Source organism: Coffea arabica, chromosome 7e (assembly GCF_036785885.1).
Source record: "Coffea arabica cultivar ET-39 chromosome 7e, Coffea Arabica ET-39 HiFi, whole genome shotgun sequence".
In the NCBI taxonomy this organism is placed as follows: Eukaryota; Viridiplantae; Streptophyta; class Magnoliopsida; order Gentianales; family Rubiaceae; genus Coffea; species Coffea arabica.
The window spans coordinates 14,330,405-14,347,516 of record NC_092323.1 but is presented as its reverse complement, the minus strand read 5'-3'; the positions used below and the strand labels follow the sequence as shown (position 1 = coordinate 14,347,516).

The window sequence follows — 17,112 nt, the reverse complement described above, 5'->3', positions numbered from 1 at the left end:
CGTATAATTTCCATTAGGTTCATAATCGTGCAATACAAAAGGGGCATTTTAGGGAATTCCATTCTGGCGCCTTTTCCAATTAAAAAGTAAACGAAACAAGTCTGCGATAAATACACACCCAAAAATCCAAAATGAAAACAAAAAATGTCTTGGACAAAATCCAGGGCTTGAGTCGATGATCTGCTAAATAAAATCAAAGCAAATCGTGTTAAATAAGGAATCGGAGAGCATAAGAAAGCAAATGATGGAGGCAGTGGGGGACAATATGCAGGAAAGGAGCAATGTTGAGGAGAGGAAGTCAAGAAAAGCAAGTAAGTTTAAATAGCCTGCCTGCCTGAAACCCGCTTGCGGGTTTCCCCCTTATGTAAAATGACTAAAAGCTGCGTTTCTGTTCTATTTATATCAAACACATACTCTCAAACCCTCACCTGAAGGGTGAGGATGAGAGGGGAGGTTTGCTGGGCATCCTAGGGCCCTCCGATGGGCATGTGCAACTCAACGCAGCTTGCATGTAAAAAAAATTTTTTTTTTTTAAGTAATTTGTTAAATAGCCTGAAACCCGCTTGCGGGTTTCCCTCTTTTTTTTTTTTAAAAAAAAATAAATTCTATGCTAAAATGACTTAGAACAAAAATAAAAGACTAAAAGTAAATAAAAACTAGCATGAAAAATAAAAATAACAGTAAATAAAAATACACTAAAAATTTGGTGTCTACAGTAGTTAATGAATAATCTGGAAACAGATTGAATGAAGACTCAGAAGAAACGGAAGCTGGTCTCTTATTATTAAAGAGTGAAGGCTAAAATAGGCATATCAGGTGAAAGTTTGTGGTGGAAATCTGTTTTTCGCATATGCACGCGCCTTTGCAGTTCGTTTAAGACACACGCCGAATATTTGACGATTTCCGTCCACTTTTCCGTACATAAAGTGTGTCTTAAACGAACTGCAAAGGCGCGTGCATATGCGAAAAACAGATTTCCACCACAAACTTTCACCTGATATGCCTATTTTAGCCTTCACTCTTTAATAATAAGAGACCAGCTTCCGTTTCTTCTGAGTCTTCATTCAATCTGTTTCCAGATTATTCATTAACTACTGTAGACACCAAATTTTTAGTGTATTTTTATTTACTGTTATTTTTATTTTTCATGCTAGTTTTTATTTACTTTTAGTCTTTTATTTTTGTTTTAAGTCATTTTAGCATAGAATTTATTTTTTTAAAAAAAAAAAAAAAGAGGGAAACCCGCAAGCGGGTTTCAGGCTATTTAACAAATTACTTAAAAAAAAAAAAATTTTTTTACATGCAAGCTGCGTTGAGTTGCACATGCCCATCGGAGGGCCCTAGGATGCCCAGCAAACCTCCCCTCTCATCCTCACCCTTCAGGTGAGGGTTTGAGAGTATGTGTTTGATATAAATAGAACAGAAACGCAGCTTTTAGTCATTTTACATAAGGGGGAAACCCGCAAGCGGGTTTCAGGCAGGCAGGCTATTTAAACTTACTTGCTTTTCTTGACTTCCTCTCCTCAACATTGCTCCTTTCCTGCATATTGTCCCCCACTGCCTCCATCATTTGCTTTCTTATGCCCTCCGATTCCTTATTTAACACGATTTGCTTTGATTTTATTTAGCAGATCATCGACTCAAGCCCTGGATTTTGTCCAAGACATTTTTTGTTTTCATTTTGGATTTTTGGGTGTGTATTTATCGCAGACTTGTTTCGTTTACTTTTTAATTGGAAAAGGCGCCAGAATGGAATTCCCTAAAATGCCCCTTTTGTATTGCACGATTATGAACCTAATGGAAATTATACGGTGGCGCCGCTGCAAAGATCCTTGATTGGAACCGATATATAGGTTTAGGGATCCAATTGGCTAGAAATAATATATAGGGACTAAATTGACGGAAAAAAAAAGTTTAGGGACTAAATTGGCGATTTTCCCTACATGTTATTCCTCATTAAATAAATGTACCTTGTCAATATGGCAACAAGAGTGCATCTTGTCCTATTGAAATTAGTTGTAATGACTTTTCAAGGACCACAAGTTTTTCGTGATGGAAGATGCATCCTGAGTATGATTAAACTTCTCTTTTAGTCTAAATCACTGGGCATCACCAAAAGCTGGCTCATGGGAGACATGGGTGATATATAACATAGCTTTCTCCACTTTTTCCACTGCTAAATTATGGAGGTTTCTAGCCTCTGGCTTCCGTGATTTCGAGTGGCAAAGAAATGTAATACAGGCGATTATCTCAAATGTGTGATACTTAGACTAAAGAAAGCATGCATTAGATTTTTTTTTTTGGGAAACAAGGTTGCATAATTAATTTAGTAACTTTGAATTTGGAGCTCATTTTTACTATGTCCTCTATAATTAGAAATGACAATAAGTATAAGCATCGATAATCATAGTACATGTTATATAGGTAACGAACGAAACAGGTGGGCCATCTCTCTCCCCTACCCTAAATGGGGTGGGCAACTGTGTTTTTAAATTCGAAATGGATTGGTCAGTTTAATCAATTTAATTGAGAATCGGCTAGTTTTCTTTTTCAAATTAGTATTAAAAATCAGATGCAAGAAACTCGATCAGAACCCGATTTGACCGTGAACCAATAAATTCAAAAAAATCTGGTTTTTTGCTATTTTCTGTTTTTGCTGAATTTCCATTGCAACTCTAAAAGCTCGAGATTTGGTCAAATGTTTAATAGATTTGAAATCAAGAGAAAAATAAAAGAAAAATGTATGAAAGGAAAAGAAGAAGAGATGAAGAAGTCTCCCATGAGAAAGAGTGAAAAGATCTAAAATCAAAAGAAAAGAAAAAGAAATCAAGAATGGTAAAAGAAAGATTAAAAAAAGAGAGAGAGAAGAAGAAGAGAGTGTAAAAAAAATGAAAAGAAACCATTAGAAGAAAAAAAAAACACCAAGCACGTGAACTGGAAACTTTGTGATGCGCGACATAAAGATCTGGAATGTGGACGGCTCTTAACGGCGGACGGGCGGAGAAGAAGAAACAAGAAGGAAAACTTTTCTCATATTATGTACTTTGACCCCTTAATATGTTGAACAATTATAATTACACATATGGAATTCTTTTATTACTCATTTGCAAATTGCAACCTTAGTTTTTTCATTTTTACAATGATTCATATTTTCATTATAAATTTCTCATCTTATAGAATTAGAGACTTATTAATATTATTATATCTTACTCAAAAATGTTTTTGTCAGAGTGCTTTGTATACTTTACCATCAATTGTGTTTGATTTGGTTGTCATTAATTTGACCCCTCAATATATACGACATCTAGCTAGAGAAAGGTTGAAATCACTATGAGTATATATTTATTCTATATTTTTATTTTATATATAATTAAAAATATATTTATGACATCATTATAATGTTATTCAGTTCGACCTTGAGTCTAACCAATTGAATCCATTAACCTCTGAGTTCTATTGAGTCATTACTTGGTCCGAGTTTCAAAACATAGGGGGGTAAGGGACCGGAGAGCAATCCGGCTGCTTTCCTTGTCTATTAGTCCCACCTCAATATAAACACACATAATATGTAGTGCTACAAAAAAATGTATTATAATATATAAATTAATTTAAGTGTTCCTTAATTAAATTCATGAAAAACTTTGAATTAATTTGTATGAAAATCTTGACTTTTACATGCTTAAGCTCATTTGTAAAAATTTCCCAAAGAAACACAATAGGACAAAAAAAAGGGTGAGCAGGATTGGGAAGGGAAGCAAGCACCGGGGTAGCGGCAGCGCAATAGGAATGCGGGAATGGATGCCTGTCTTATCATTGGCGAAACTAGAGATTAAGGTTTGAGGGAACAAAATTAGTAAAACTGTACATTTAAGAAGGTCTCCTTATGTATTTTAAAACTTTTGAGGAGTAAAGACTAATATTTACATGGAAAATGTTAGCTTTTAAGGGGGTGTTGAAGGATGTACAAAATTTTAGAGGGACAAAATCTTATTTCTATTAGGATATAAGTGAAAATTTAATTAGTTTCAAAGACTATGAAAGAATTTTTCAAATCTTGGTGCGGCGGCGGCGGCGGCGGCCCCTCCCTACCCCTCAATTAGATCTACGATGCACCCCACTGTCACTCCTAATGCATATAATATATATATATATATATATATTTAATGTGTAAAGTGCCTATTGTATACATTAAGTGAGGCAAAGTGCAAATAACCCCACATTCAAGGGGCTAATTGTAAATAATCCCTCAAGGAATTATCCCTTTTGTAGCTGCCAAAGTAGTTACTCCATAACCGTGAAATGAAAATCCCATTACTAGTAATATGATATAGTCACCAAGACAGTCGTCTTGAAGCAAGAAACACAGGTATTTTAGCCTAATATACATGGAAAACATGATAGTCCTCCAAATTGCATTCTAGTCAAAATGCTTCATTATAGTCATGTTAACAAAAAGCTAAGAAAATTGAAGTCCATACAAAAAAGTTACAAATTATTAATACTATATATATATGTGGTATCTTATATATATATTCCCAAGTCTACCACTCAATCCCATGATGAAGATTAGTGGTGATGACCCTATTACCACTTCCCTCAATTTCATGGATTTTGCCAATATTGTAGGCACCGGCCATCAAATTCTCACCATAGCCAATCATCCTTCCTGGATCTCCATGGCCTTTTGAGGCCACCTTTGAATCAAGTGAATAATAAGCATTGGAAAGAGTCTGAAAATTAGGCCTTGCTGATATGGGATCATTACCTCTAGACACTTCACCATGGCCACTACTGGTTTTATTAGGACTAATAGGTGGAAGCTGATCCTCTTCTCTGACCATGGAACTTTTGTCACCTTCATTTTCCCTATATTTGTTGAGATAAACCTTCAATGGACTGACATAATTCTCAAACCCTAATGTCGTCATAGCCCACAAAAGATCATCACCATTGATGGTCTTCCTCTTTTCCCTTTGACATTTATCCGACGCTTCGCCCGTGATGAAGCTAATGAACTCAGATACACATTCTTGGACGGTTTCCTTGGCTTCTTTTGATATTTTTGCGTTTGCAGGGAGTGATTTCTTCATGATCCGGCTAACATTTGCTATCGGAAGAAAGCGGTCTTGCTCCTTAGATGAGAAATCGGAGACATTACCCGATAATGGACTTCCCACTGGGCTGTTTTGGCTCTTTTTCCCGGTCATGATTGAGTATAGGCAATGCAGAGAAGTTGTGGAAGAAAGGTTTAAACTTTTGGAAGAGTTTTTTGGGCTTGCGGAATGTTATGAAACGAGGGATGGGGTGAGGGGGGGTTTTAAGCTAACCAAAGAAGGCATAAGGGAACAATAGAAAGTAGTGGAAAGGCGGTCTGATGTTGACAGAGAAAACAAATGAAAATATCACCTGATAATTAAAGAAATCATGCAAAGGAAGAAGGGAAGTCTAGAATCTTGTAGCAGAAGAAATTCCTATTCAAATTTTAGCTGATGTCTCCAATTGAATATCGGCAGCAAATAGCTGGTTCTGAGAAATTATTCAACATCTTCCTGAGGTCAAACGGCCACATTAATTAATAACTACATACATGATGGTTTTATAACATTTGAAGAGATTTATTTGGTTTAAATTATGTAGTATTAGTTTGTTTTGCTTTTGCAGGCTCCCTCAATATTTTCCACTTGTTAAACAAGTGAATCCATCAGATACTCCACAAGCTAAAGGCTGATATCAGATTGGCATTGTACTAGAGTCCTGTACAACCACCTTTTTGGTCAATTGAAGGATAAAATGTTCACCAACTGACAAGCTAACTAGCCTGATCTGTCCTGGCCTTTGTTTACAGCAAATATCGTTAAATTGATAAGGATTTGATGTACACTTATGTTTACAAGGTGTACATTTATAAGCAATTGTTATCTGAGATATAAAGCATCAAGCCATGAACATGTGGTTGCATAGCAATTTCAACCACCAAATCCTACACAGCCCCAAAACTCCTATTTTATTTTCATTTTCTTTTCAGAATTCCATGCCCCATCCTTTCTCGAGAGGATTTATTCCTCAGCTAAAACCAGAAAGGAAAAAGAAAAGAAAAGGAAAATATTCATCTGGAATTCTTTAATTAATGTCAGTACGTGGTAGATTGTTACACGCAGTAGTCATTGAATTATATATAGCTTGTCTTTTCAGTCAGTTGTAAGGCCTTCCAATCACTAGCTAAAGCTTATCTGGCTAGATACATGAGCTCGAAGACTTACAAATCATAGGAGTTATTAGGACAATGAAACTAGATACATGGTCCTAACTCCTATATATGTGTAGATCATGTCTCGTTGCAATAATTTCTCAATCAATTAAAGAGACAATAATCGACTATTAATAGCTTCATTCATGTCTCATTACACCTGAGTTTCTCTATCAATTTACTCTTTAACTAGTCTCCAACTTGGGTTTTTTTTAGCAGGCTTGATGCTTCTTTGGCATGATATCTAGAGTACAAGATGCAGATTTCGAAGTGCTGGTGCCGTACACTTTCTTTGCTGCAGAACATGAATCTTTTTCTTCCTAGAGCAGTAGAGTAGTGGTCCAAAAAGTTCTTCCAACTTCAGAATTTTCAACAGAATATAGTCTCCCACATTGTTCATTGCTATCCGATGCTGCAGCTTATGGTATATTTTGACTGTCCAGTAATATTTCTTGGCGTAGATCGCATTAGATGCAGTCCACACATTCAAAGCAGATGACCAAAAGTTCGATGAAGAAAGTTAAAGCAAGTGCATGTGCATGCATGAACACAATATAACTGAGTTTAGAATTAATGGTAGAGATTTTCCCATGCATGGGAAATTGCCTTACCCTAGATGGGAAATGATGTTTGGAAAGGACATGGATGGTTCCCCTATAAGATGTGTCAAGAATTTGTTTGATCTTCTTGTCTCCAATTACAATTGATCTTTCAAGTTTCAACAATATTTAACGGTGCAAAGCAAAAACATGGAAGTTTTTCAATTTTCATTTCAAGATTCACTACATTCAATTATTCTTTTTTCTTTCCCAAAAATGAAAATGGTGGTTGCCTTTTACGTGTTTGGATCAATTCCCTTAGTTAAAATAGCTAGGCACATACATATATATATATATATATATATATATCTTGGTGCACAAAGCATTGTAGGTTTTGCTTTCAGTTTCATGCCAATAACAAGAGGTATCTACTACGGCTGAAAAAAGCAACAACAAATGGAGTGGGACAACTGGACAAGCATATATGCTTCATTTCTTCTTTAATTGTTATTTGTTGTGTCTCTTTAGATTCTACATGTCTCATCCGACTTCAAAAAGAATGATAAGGAAACTATTACTTTTGCTGGCTACATATTAAATTTTAAAGAAATTAATAAATCCCAACTATACTTCTTTAATGAACAAATCATCCTCCTTTAGATTGTTAGACATAATTTTAATAGATAGGAGTCTTGTAAATTTTAGTGGTGTTAACTATTAAGATGAAGCAAAACCCTATTTTTGTGTACATATGCTAATCATTACCATCCATTGCCAAACTTGCAATGTGAATTTTAATTTATCTCAAGGCTAAATTGAATGTTCGAATACATCATATCATTATCACAAAAAGGAAATCCACTGGTTCAGACCCATGAAGATATATGTCTTCCCAGCTCCCACTCTTCTTTTAGCTTGTTTTTATACTATCTGTTAATGTGCTATCTCAGCAAAATTGCCGTCCCATGCATGGCACTTGTTTGGATTGAAATGCTTGTAATTAGCTCGATATTAATTAGATCTAGATTTGGAAGTAAAAGGTGTTATTTTTCAACTTCAATAGTTTTCCAATTATTTTGAATTTGGATGCTTTTCTCACAATGATCAAAAGAAACTAACATACATTTTCTCCACCTAGAGTGAAGAATCAGCTACCAAGAATTCCATTTTTTTCCCTCTTTTAATGGAGAACAACATCAATCTACCAGCTATCTTTGCACAGACGGATAATTCAACGAGACTTTTAATTAGAATTTAAGACCTTTAATTTCTAAACCCTCAATTTTAACTGTTAAATCAAGATCTTCTCGACAATCTAACGAGACATGTTGCCTAACTAGTACAATTTAATTCTGATGTAGGCTCCAAATAGTCATTCTTACGAAGAATCAAAACTCAGTCACAGTACCATTATTCCACCTACCCTTTTTTCTAAGCTATCCCTTAATTAGTTTATGCAAAACTGAGTAGAAAAATAGAAAAGAAAAGGGGAAAAAAAAAAGAATCGGCCTTAAATCATCAACCATGCGTAATTAGGCGCATGCATCCATCAACTTCCACATTTAAATGATTGAATTTGTAAACTCTTGTAATAAATTTCGAACCCTATTGTACTTATTTTAATCTAAGATTTATACGCTGAGCTCACTCCAAAAATTCAACTAGCAGATAGGTCATCCCTCAAGCTAGGCTTGCACAGTTAAAATGTGCCAAATGGCTGATTTTCACTCTATATATATAAAGAAGATGTCACTCAGCTTGCTGACAAAATGTTTAGACCTTGATATTTATGAAACCTTTTGGTCAAAACTATAGTTAGGTAATTAGTTTAATTGTTCACATGCTGATTCTAATTTTGATCACCTTCTAGGAGACATGATCATAATCTTACAATTTTTAGACTCATTTATTGTAATATTGGTGAAGGATGGGAAACCACCTACAAGATTGGTGACCTAAGTTGAATTGAAAACAAGAATTTAATATTTTTATGACCTGAAAAGAAAAAAGGAATAAAGACATGGAGATAAACTATATGTAACTTCCAAATGTCTATGAAGTGGTTAAAACAAAGTCTGCATGACATATATACTACGAAATCATGTCAGACTCTTCATCTTTAATCATATAATACTTCGTATTATTGGAAGTATCAAGACAGATTTTTCTGTACGTAATGACTAAACAATGACTATAAAACATAATCTACAAAGTCTTAAAAAAAAGTTAAAAGCTCCCCATGTCATACATTTGTCTTCTCATGATTAGTTTTCTTGTCTGGCTGCTTCCTAGTTCCCAGACCATTATGGCATGGCAGCAGATTGTTACCAAGAAGCTAACTAGTAAACACATCCAAATATACCTTTTTTTTCTTAATAAAATGCCTACAGTATTGGGAAGCATTATTTATAATACATTTATGTGAATATGTGATACATATGGGTAGTTTATATATTTATATTTTGTGTAACTAAAGCATTAGATTTAGTCCATATTATGTGTATCATCACTTTTAAGGTAGATATATGTGAAAAAGGGGAAAAAAAAAAGAGCTAGTTTTCTCATCTTGATCAACCAAAATTATTATGTCCATATTACACCTCGCCCGTATATTTTTTATTTTATGTATGTATTTATTTATTTTGGTATAAAAAGAAAATTTTCATGGAAGTGATCTAATATTCTTTCCTTGAACCTATTTATTATTGATGTTTATGTTTTATTCCATACCAGTTCTTGCTGTAGATGTACAGAATGATCTCATACCAATGTCCAGCTTTACTACACTTAAATTTAGGACACAATTCTATTATAGTGTTGAGAGGCATCAAAATTTAAGCACTTGTTGGCCTGTCTTCTAGAATAAATTAGGGACACTTGTTAATTGTAACTAGTTATATAGCTTTTAAAACTTTCTATTCAAGGCTCTAGATGTCTGGCTCTATAGCAGAGGGGACAATAGTCAATGGTTTGTAGTGTCTCTTTTTTTGAAAAAACAAATTCTTTGAAAATTTTGAAAACTCTAAATCCTATCCCTTGCTATCCATGAATATTGGCTACTACGGAAATAGCTACAATCTATATTTGCTCTTTATCTATTTTTTAAAATCATCTACTCATTATCCTAATCTCTGAGAATCTAAAATTAAAAGAGTAAATCTTATATACACTGACAATAAATATACTATCACCATTAGATTCATGACATATGTGCAAAAATTGAATTCAAATTTAAATTTTGCATAATTGTCATTCATCTAACGCTGATAGTGTATACATTGTCAGTGTAAGAAAGATTGATCCAAATTAAAAACAATAAAATTAGTATAGAAAAAGTTTTAACTTTCTTTTTTTGTCGCAATTACAAAAGTGTGCGTCAATCATTAGTTACAGTGTAGTTGTGCAACATTGAAAACTTATAGTGTGCGTCAATCTTTTTTTTTTTTTTTTTGTCGCAAATCATGCATTGAAAACTTATAGTTGTGCAACATTTCAAAGTAAGAAGAATTTACCCTAGCTATTCCCATAATCCACATACAATGTATAACTAAGAAAAAAGTAATTTGTGCTAGAGAAATTTAGATTGCATCTAAAACATTTAATTTGATCAACAATTATATGCCATGCATGTAAAAGTACCTTGGGAGGCAAAATATGCTTATGCTCGCACTCTTTCCCCCTTGGACAAACATATATGAATGTGTTGGATGTTTGTTTTTACTTGTTTAACTGCATGCGACTTTTCCTGTGTGCCTTTCAATTTTAGCCTAAATCCAAAGTTTGCCTTTTTGAGGTTTCTTGACTACTGTCATATTTTATGCATAATAACATCAAACTTATTATATTACCATAATGTTGAAGTAGTTTCAAATTTTCTTTGTTGCTGCTAGGTAACCTAACCTTTGTGTTGTCATCAAATTTGTGATTGTATTATTTGGTTGCCGTTCATTTGGAGTCAAACATAGATCTTTATTATCTGTGTCATGAATTTGGCAAAAATTATGTCGACTGTTTTATCATGTTTTTTCTATGCAAACAATACACAAAAAAATGGGTAAAGTAGGGTTTTCTTTGTTTCGATGATTTGAAATGTACGACGTACTCATGTTGACTCTGCGTGTGTGTCTGTGTGTTTTTTTTTAAATGGAAAGTTTTGAATTCGAATTTTTTCACTTATAATTCCTAAAAAAAATAAATTAAATTATAACGATTAAATAAATATCTTTATAAGTTGATTTTTCCCTGATCACATGCATGCATGTGTAAGGTGTATAACTATGTCTACATAATCAAATTATATAAAATAGATATCTCATTTTCAAGCAAAAACAAAAGAAAAGTAATGAAAAAAGTTCTCACACAAATGAGAGTTAATTACATCACATCACCTAAAACTTTCACCCATTGTAAACGAGTATTCCTTGTACCATTAATTCATTAAACCTTCTTTCACAGAAGGCCAACAGGATCACAGTATTCATGGAACGATCTAGGAGTAAACACCTTTTAATTAACAAGAATATTGCCCCTTTTAGTATTTGTTCTCTCCTTTTTAAGAAATATTGCTTAACTAGAGACTTGGGTTTTCAATTCTTCATTAAAGCAAAGGATTCTTTGCCCAAAATTAGGACCAAATGCAGTTAATGGTGACCTTTTGAATAAGTTTTAGTAACATTGATTTGATCTTGAGCACGTACGGCCGACGAATTGAAGATTTTTGTTATATGTTAGATAACAACTAGGAGGTGATCACCGTGCAAATGCACGGTGTTGATGCCCAATATTGCGCTGTGCCCAGGATTATTTAGCAGCAATGTAAATTGTGCTTGAAATAAATTATACAATACTAAGTAAACTATGATTGCAAATCATCTATGTCAAGAACTTGGTTTTAGGTCGAAATAATAATTAATACAGGAGTTAAAATGGTCTTCCCAAATGTTTATTAAATACCATGACTTAGGAAACACATTATAGAATATAAATTACATTCAAAGTACATAATCCAATTTGCTAAAAATATAAAAAGGACGAAAGAACTTAGTGTCAAGATTGGAACAAAATCAGCCTTCAAGGCTCCAATAACTACTCAAAGAGGAATAGGCTAAGCTGTATCGATATCTACCAATCTTATTTGCAGTATTCTCTCGATCATTCTTGCGGCTGCTGCCATTTATTTGTTTGTTAAACGGTGGGAGAGGATTAACAAGGAATGATTTCAAGTGTCTGTAAAGCTCCTTGGACGTCTCTATATTGATTGCATACCCTGCATTCTTTATTATTATCAGTTCTGAATATTAAGGCTATTGAAGTTCGCATTGTCAATGCCGAAAATTTCAACCAAATGTGAGAATTCATTATAGAGAAGGCAAATTCTATAAGTGCCCTAAACTTGGGACAGAAAGGTTTGATGTAGCACATGAGCATTCTTCCATGCAAGTTAGACGCAACAAAGCTGGTCAAACTAAGTTTCTAGCAATAATTAAGATAAAGAACCATGATTTAAATTTTATACAATAATTAGAAAAAGGGTAAGAAAAGGTCTGCGAAAATAGATGAGATGTCTTTTCTAAATGCGAATCATTTTTAAAAAAAAAAAGCTTTTCTAAAAATGTGACAAAAACACCAAGATAACATGAAGCCACCAATCCTTGTCTTTCTGAAGGATTGACTTACATCTGATAATATACCGGAAGGTGCAAAATAATCAATTTTAAAACATGTGAGCTAAACCAAAACAAAATAAAAATACTGAGAAAAGAGCCTAATTTCATTCTTTCCATTTGTCAAACTATCACAGTTCGCTTTCGCTGCATAAAAAGAGCATTATTTCTATAATTCTAAATGCTTTATTTCTATCACAGTTCACCACATATTCACCAAAAAAAATTGCAGCAGAAGATAAAACAGAGAAAAGCAAAAAAAAACACTTTTGAGACCTAAGAAACAGAGATTGTACAAACAAAGATGAAAAGTGCTTTATTTCTATAATTCCAAAAAACTCAGAGAACCCAAAACAATGCCATTCATGAGCCACGACAGCAACAAACATCTATGCAAGAAAAAATAGGAAATAGTTTAAAAAAAAACCTACCATCAGTTGCTGTTCATTCTTCTTCTTTCGCATAGCTGCTTTTCTTGCCAATGTCAGCCCAAGGAAAAATCACCAAAAAATACCAGAAAAAATGAAGACATACCTGAAGCCAATAGTGTCAATCAATGTGGTCAATCAAAGTGAAAGACAATAAAAAATACTTGTCTTAAAAATTGGTCTTAAATTTTGTTTCAGGGCTGCTCCTATTTAATATTCACAAAAATTACATGAATTACTGAGTTTTTTGCTACTACTTGTTTAATCAAACTTTTGATATCTATTCTATTTACATTAAAAATATATTGATCCAAATCCAAGAAAGAAGGCCCCAAATGGAATTTCACCCACATGGCCATAAAATGTTGTCCAAAACAGTATAAAATAGCTGGCTGCAAAAAGACAAAAAAATGACAAAATCATTACCAGGTAACTAAAATAATTTAAGAGAAACAATCAATCCACGCCCTTTTACTTTGAATTTCTGAACTGTAAAGAGTTGCTGGCAATATCAAAAGGAACACGAAACTTTCTAAGAATATGGAAAAAAAAGTGTTAAACCATTTCACCTGAGGAAATAACCACAAGTTCCAATGCAAGGGTAAAGCATGGAAAAAAAACAGAAGAAACTTTTGAGAGCTTAAAAAAAGAGATTATCTGATGGACAATCGCTCATCTGAATGTGGAACCTGTGGTGACTTTTCCATGTTCCTCATGACCTATTCAGAAAAACTAAAATACGTATCCAATATTAGATGGACATCTGGAGTTTTTGGGTTTTCATAAAAGGACAAAGCTCTATGCACTAACAACTGCAATGCAGAAAGCATTATTCAGGCAGAAAACAAGAAAGAGCAAATGAAATGTTTCAAAGCATGGAGCAGAAACTGAATAACAAATGCCAATTACCAGCTATTTAAGTCTCCTTTCGTACACAAGTAGCATGTGATGCTATATCAAGGCCACCATTATAGCAACTTTTTACCGCATCAGCATCTTTGAGTAACCTATTTAACCTTCTTTTTGAGTAGGAATCCGGAGTTTCCCTAGAGCCTGCTTGAGCATCTCCCATGAAGTCCACACCAGGAACACTCCCTATTTGATGCTTCTCTATTGGACTCTCCAGTTTTGATGATTCAGAATTTACATATTTGTTCGGCATATAATTAAGTGACTGGTATTGGTTTGAAAAAGAAATCTTTCAACTGAAATTTTGTGCTTCACTTTTCCTCCAGAACTTAGGACTCAAGAATTCTGCACCAGGCAGCATGTATTTCCTGTAGCATCAGTGTCTGCAATCTTTCCTGTTGATATTGCCAGAGCATTGCATATCATATCAAGAGCTTTCTCTAGACCATCGACACGTCTCTCCAGAGAATTCGTCCCATTTTGTGAATGGCCAATAAAACTCTGAAATCCACAACAGCATAAAACTAATTTCAACTAATGTTTCAATTATGTGTTGAGGATTCACAGCTACATATGCTAGAAGCAGAAAGACGCAATCCTATTTCACAACAGTGAGACAGTGCATAAAACTGGTTTCAACACTTATTTTTCAGTTTCATATTGAGGAATCATTGCTACATATGCTAGAAGCAGAAAGATACAATCCTATTTCATCGTTGTGAGACAATGCCTAAGCATCTTCCAGATGCACCGAAGAAAATCATAACAATCTTTCAATCTTTATCAGCATAAAGCATGACAAACCTCTAAAACCAACAAATGAAAGAGCAATTCGGTTTAAACTTACTTTTTCTTGGCAGAAATGCATCAAGAAGTTGAAAAATATATAAATGTAGCAAACAGTTGGTCCAGGGACAACATATCAAGAAATAAGTAAATGTAGCAAACAGTTGGGCTATCATTGTATTATTACAGGGATTTAGAATCAGAAAAGGGAAGAAAAGAAGCAATCTTGTATATGAAAGACACAAAAAGCTAGACATCCATAAATGTTCAAATGACCGCAAATTCTAGTAACGTTATATCAACTTTCATGTTTCAAAGGTTTAAGGAAACATGCCACAACCTAATATTTTGAAGGTCAACTAATCCATGATAACCACTATTGAACCTTACACCTAATAGGTTATAATCATAAATAAATCAACAATTCAAGGGAAAAAAAGTTATTACAAAAAAAGAGAGCAAAATACCTGTAATGTAACAAAATCGAGGATAACCTCTTCTGCAAGGGAAAAATGCAAGATGATGTTTAGACTACAAATGGCAATGAAATAGATATTAGTAGAAGGAGACGGTCAAATATTCACTTACTATTACATACAAAAGGCTGGAACATAATGCCTCACAAAAATTAAATCCCGAAGAATATAACCTAAAACCTCACCATAGAACCCCTAAAATTAGCACAAATTTTTTGCTTCAGATAAAAAAAAAAAAAAAAAAAAAGAGCACCAAAATTTAAGATTTAAAAATCGAACCACAAAAAAAATTAAAATATAACTAATAAAAAATTAAAGAAATATCAACAAAAGGAAAAATTATCAAAACAAATAAAAATAAAAAAAGAACCTTCAGAGAAGATCTCATCACCAGGTCCAGAAGGCAGCGATGGAAAAACTGATTACCAACAGAGACCCATACATACAGAGAGAGAGAGAGAGAGAGAGAAGAATCTGGGCGAGCACAAAAAATTGATAGATTCAGATTGAAAACTCTGTATTTTTAGAGCCATCATAGTATAAAATTTTCCCGAATTGTGGGGAAAAAATTATCAGGTGCTTTAGGAATCCACATGCCTATCAAGTTTTGGCCGCTACAAGCCCTAGAATTTCAGACCTTCTTCAATCTCTCTTTTTCATCATCTTCTTCGTCAACCATATCCCTGAGCCTAGCATTTTTCGAGAAATCGCTGCAGAACTCTCCCATTCTCAAGCTGTTGGGGTCTGAAATCACCAGCAAACACAGCAAGCAAGTATGAGCAAAAAGAAACCAGCATAGGATGAAATGATGAGAAACAAACCAAATGGAACCCAAAAGAAAAACTTCAACACAAAACCCTTATATTTCCTCTTCTTAGAGGCTGTTGAAGATTTTTTGAGTTACCCCAAAAAAAATTACAGGAAAGTCACGGCAACAAAAAGGGAAGAAACCATGCATTAAAAAAAGGGAAAATGAAGGGGAGAAAATAAAACTTGTGAGTAGCCAAACAAAAAAAGAGACCCATAAAGAGACTCGAGGGAGGGAGGAAGATGAAGAAGAACAAGAGAGAGAACCGGGAGTGGAAGGCGAAGAAGATTACCAACCATTTTCTATCTCGAGCCCATCGCCTATCAAATTCTAAGCACCCACTCCTCAGAAGAAGAAAAAAATCTGGACCCTCCAATCGAGATTACAATCTCTCCCAAGTACAATCAAATGCCGGAAATTGAGGGGAGACTTCTGGGTCTCATGGAAAAAATAGAGTTTTGCCTAGAGGATAAAATGGAGTTTTGTATAGGAACCAGTCTTCAAGAGCTTTTGACATTGATTGATGCTGCTACGTTTGAAAGACAGAGGAAAAAAGAAGGAACAGACGACGTCGTTTGGTTTATCGGGGGAAAGCCCTCAAACAAATACAAGAGGAAGGACAACCAAGTGCCATATCACCTCCAGCCAATCTCCAATTGCCACATGGGCGGACGACCATCCTAGGTGGCAGGGGCCTTTCCTTCTTTATCTATATGGTTAAAGACAGCGTAAACGTAACTTCATTAAAGCATCTTGTACAACTTTACATATATAAGATTCTAACCTCTTAAACGCAACATCATTAAAGCATCTTGTGCAACTTTACACTTACAAGATTCTAACCTCTTGAAATTAATGTACACAACAAAAAAATGAATGAAGGGGCACCTTAACGAAATCCCAAGAATACCATTCATGAATGATAGCGATTCGCTTGCCTTTATTTGAATCGAGGAATTTGACGAAAGATTTGAAATTTATTTAAATCGCTTCAATTGTTTGGATCGCTTAATTGACATTTGGACTTGTAATATGCCAACTATTAAAATATATTTTAAATAATAAAATAATTGATAATTTACAAATCTAAATATCTTCTAAATAATGTAAATGATTAGAGGCATTTGAAATGATTTCAAATCTTTAGTCCAGTCTCTCTATTCAAACTCAACCATATTCAAAAAAAGAAAGAACATTTATGAAGTTTATCTTATCATGGACCACCCAAACACAATTCTTCTTTTTTCCTAGTAATA

General features: G+C 34.0%; 1 protein-coding gene and 1 long non-coding RNA gene across 2 annotated transcripts; both read right to left on the bottom strand.

Annotated features, from left to right (window-relative positions):
• Positions 1 to 4,295: 4,295 nt before the first annotated feature.
• LOC113700396 (nuclear transcription factor Y subunit B-3-like) lies at positions 4,296 to 5,277 on the bottom strand. The gene has a single exon (XM_027220833.2). It carries the CDS (start codon positions 5,205 to 5,207, stop codon positions 4,542 to 4,544), a length of 666 nt encoding a protein of 221 aa, XP_027076634.1. The 5' UTR covers positions 5,208 to 5,277; the 3' UTR covers positions 4,296 to 4,541.
• A 6,425-nt stretch (positions 5,278 to 11,702) lies between these two features.
• LOC140011023 (uncharacterized) lies at positions 11,703 to 16,578 on the bottom strand. Its single transcript, XR_011818251.1, has 6 exons — positions 16,153 to 16,578; positions 15,686 to 15,792; positions 15,040 to 15,103; positions 13,787 to 14,287; positions 12,881 to 12,983; positions 11,703 to 12,052 (listed from the first exon to the last, which is right to left on the bottom strand). It is a non-coding gene; the product is annotated as an uncharacterized lncRNA (long non-coding RNA).
• Positions 16,579 to 17,112: the final 534 nt, after the last annotated feature.

What these genes read in the sequence shown, in the direction of transcription:
- LOC113700396 (XM_027220833.2), bottom strand. Translation starts at nt 5,207, where the DNA reads ATGACCGGGAAAAAGAGCCAAAACAGCCCAGTGGGAAGTCCATTATCG.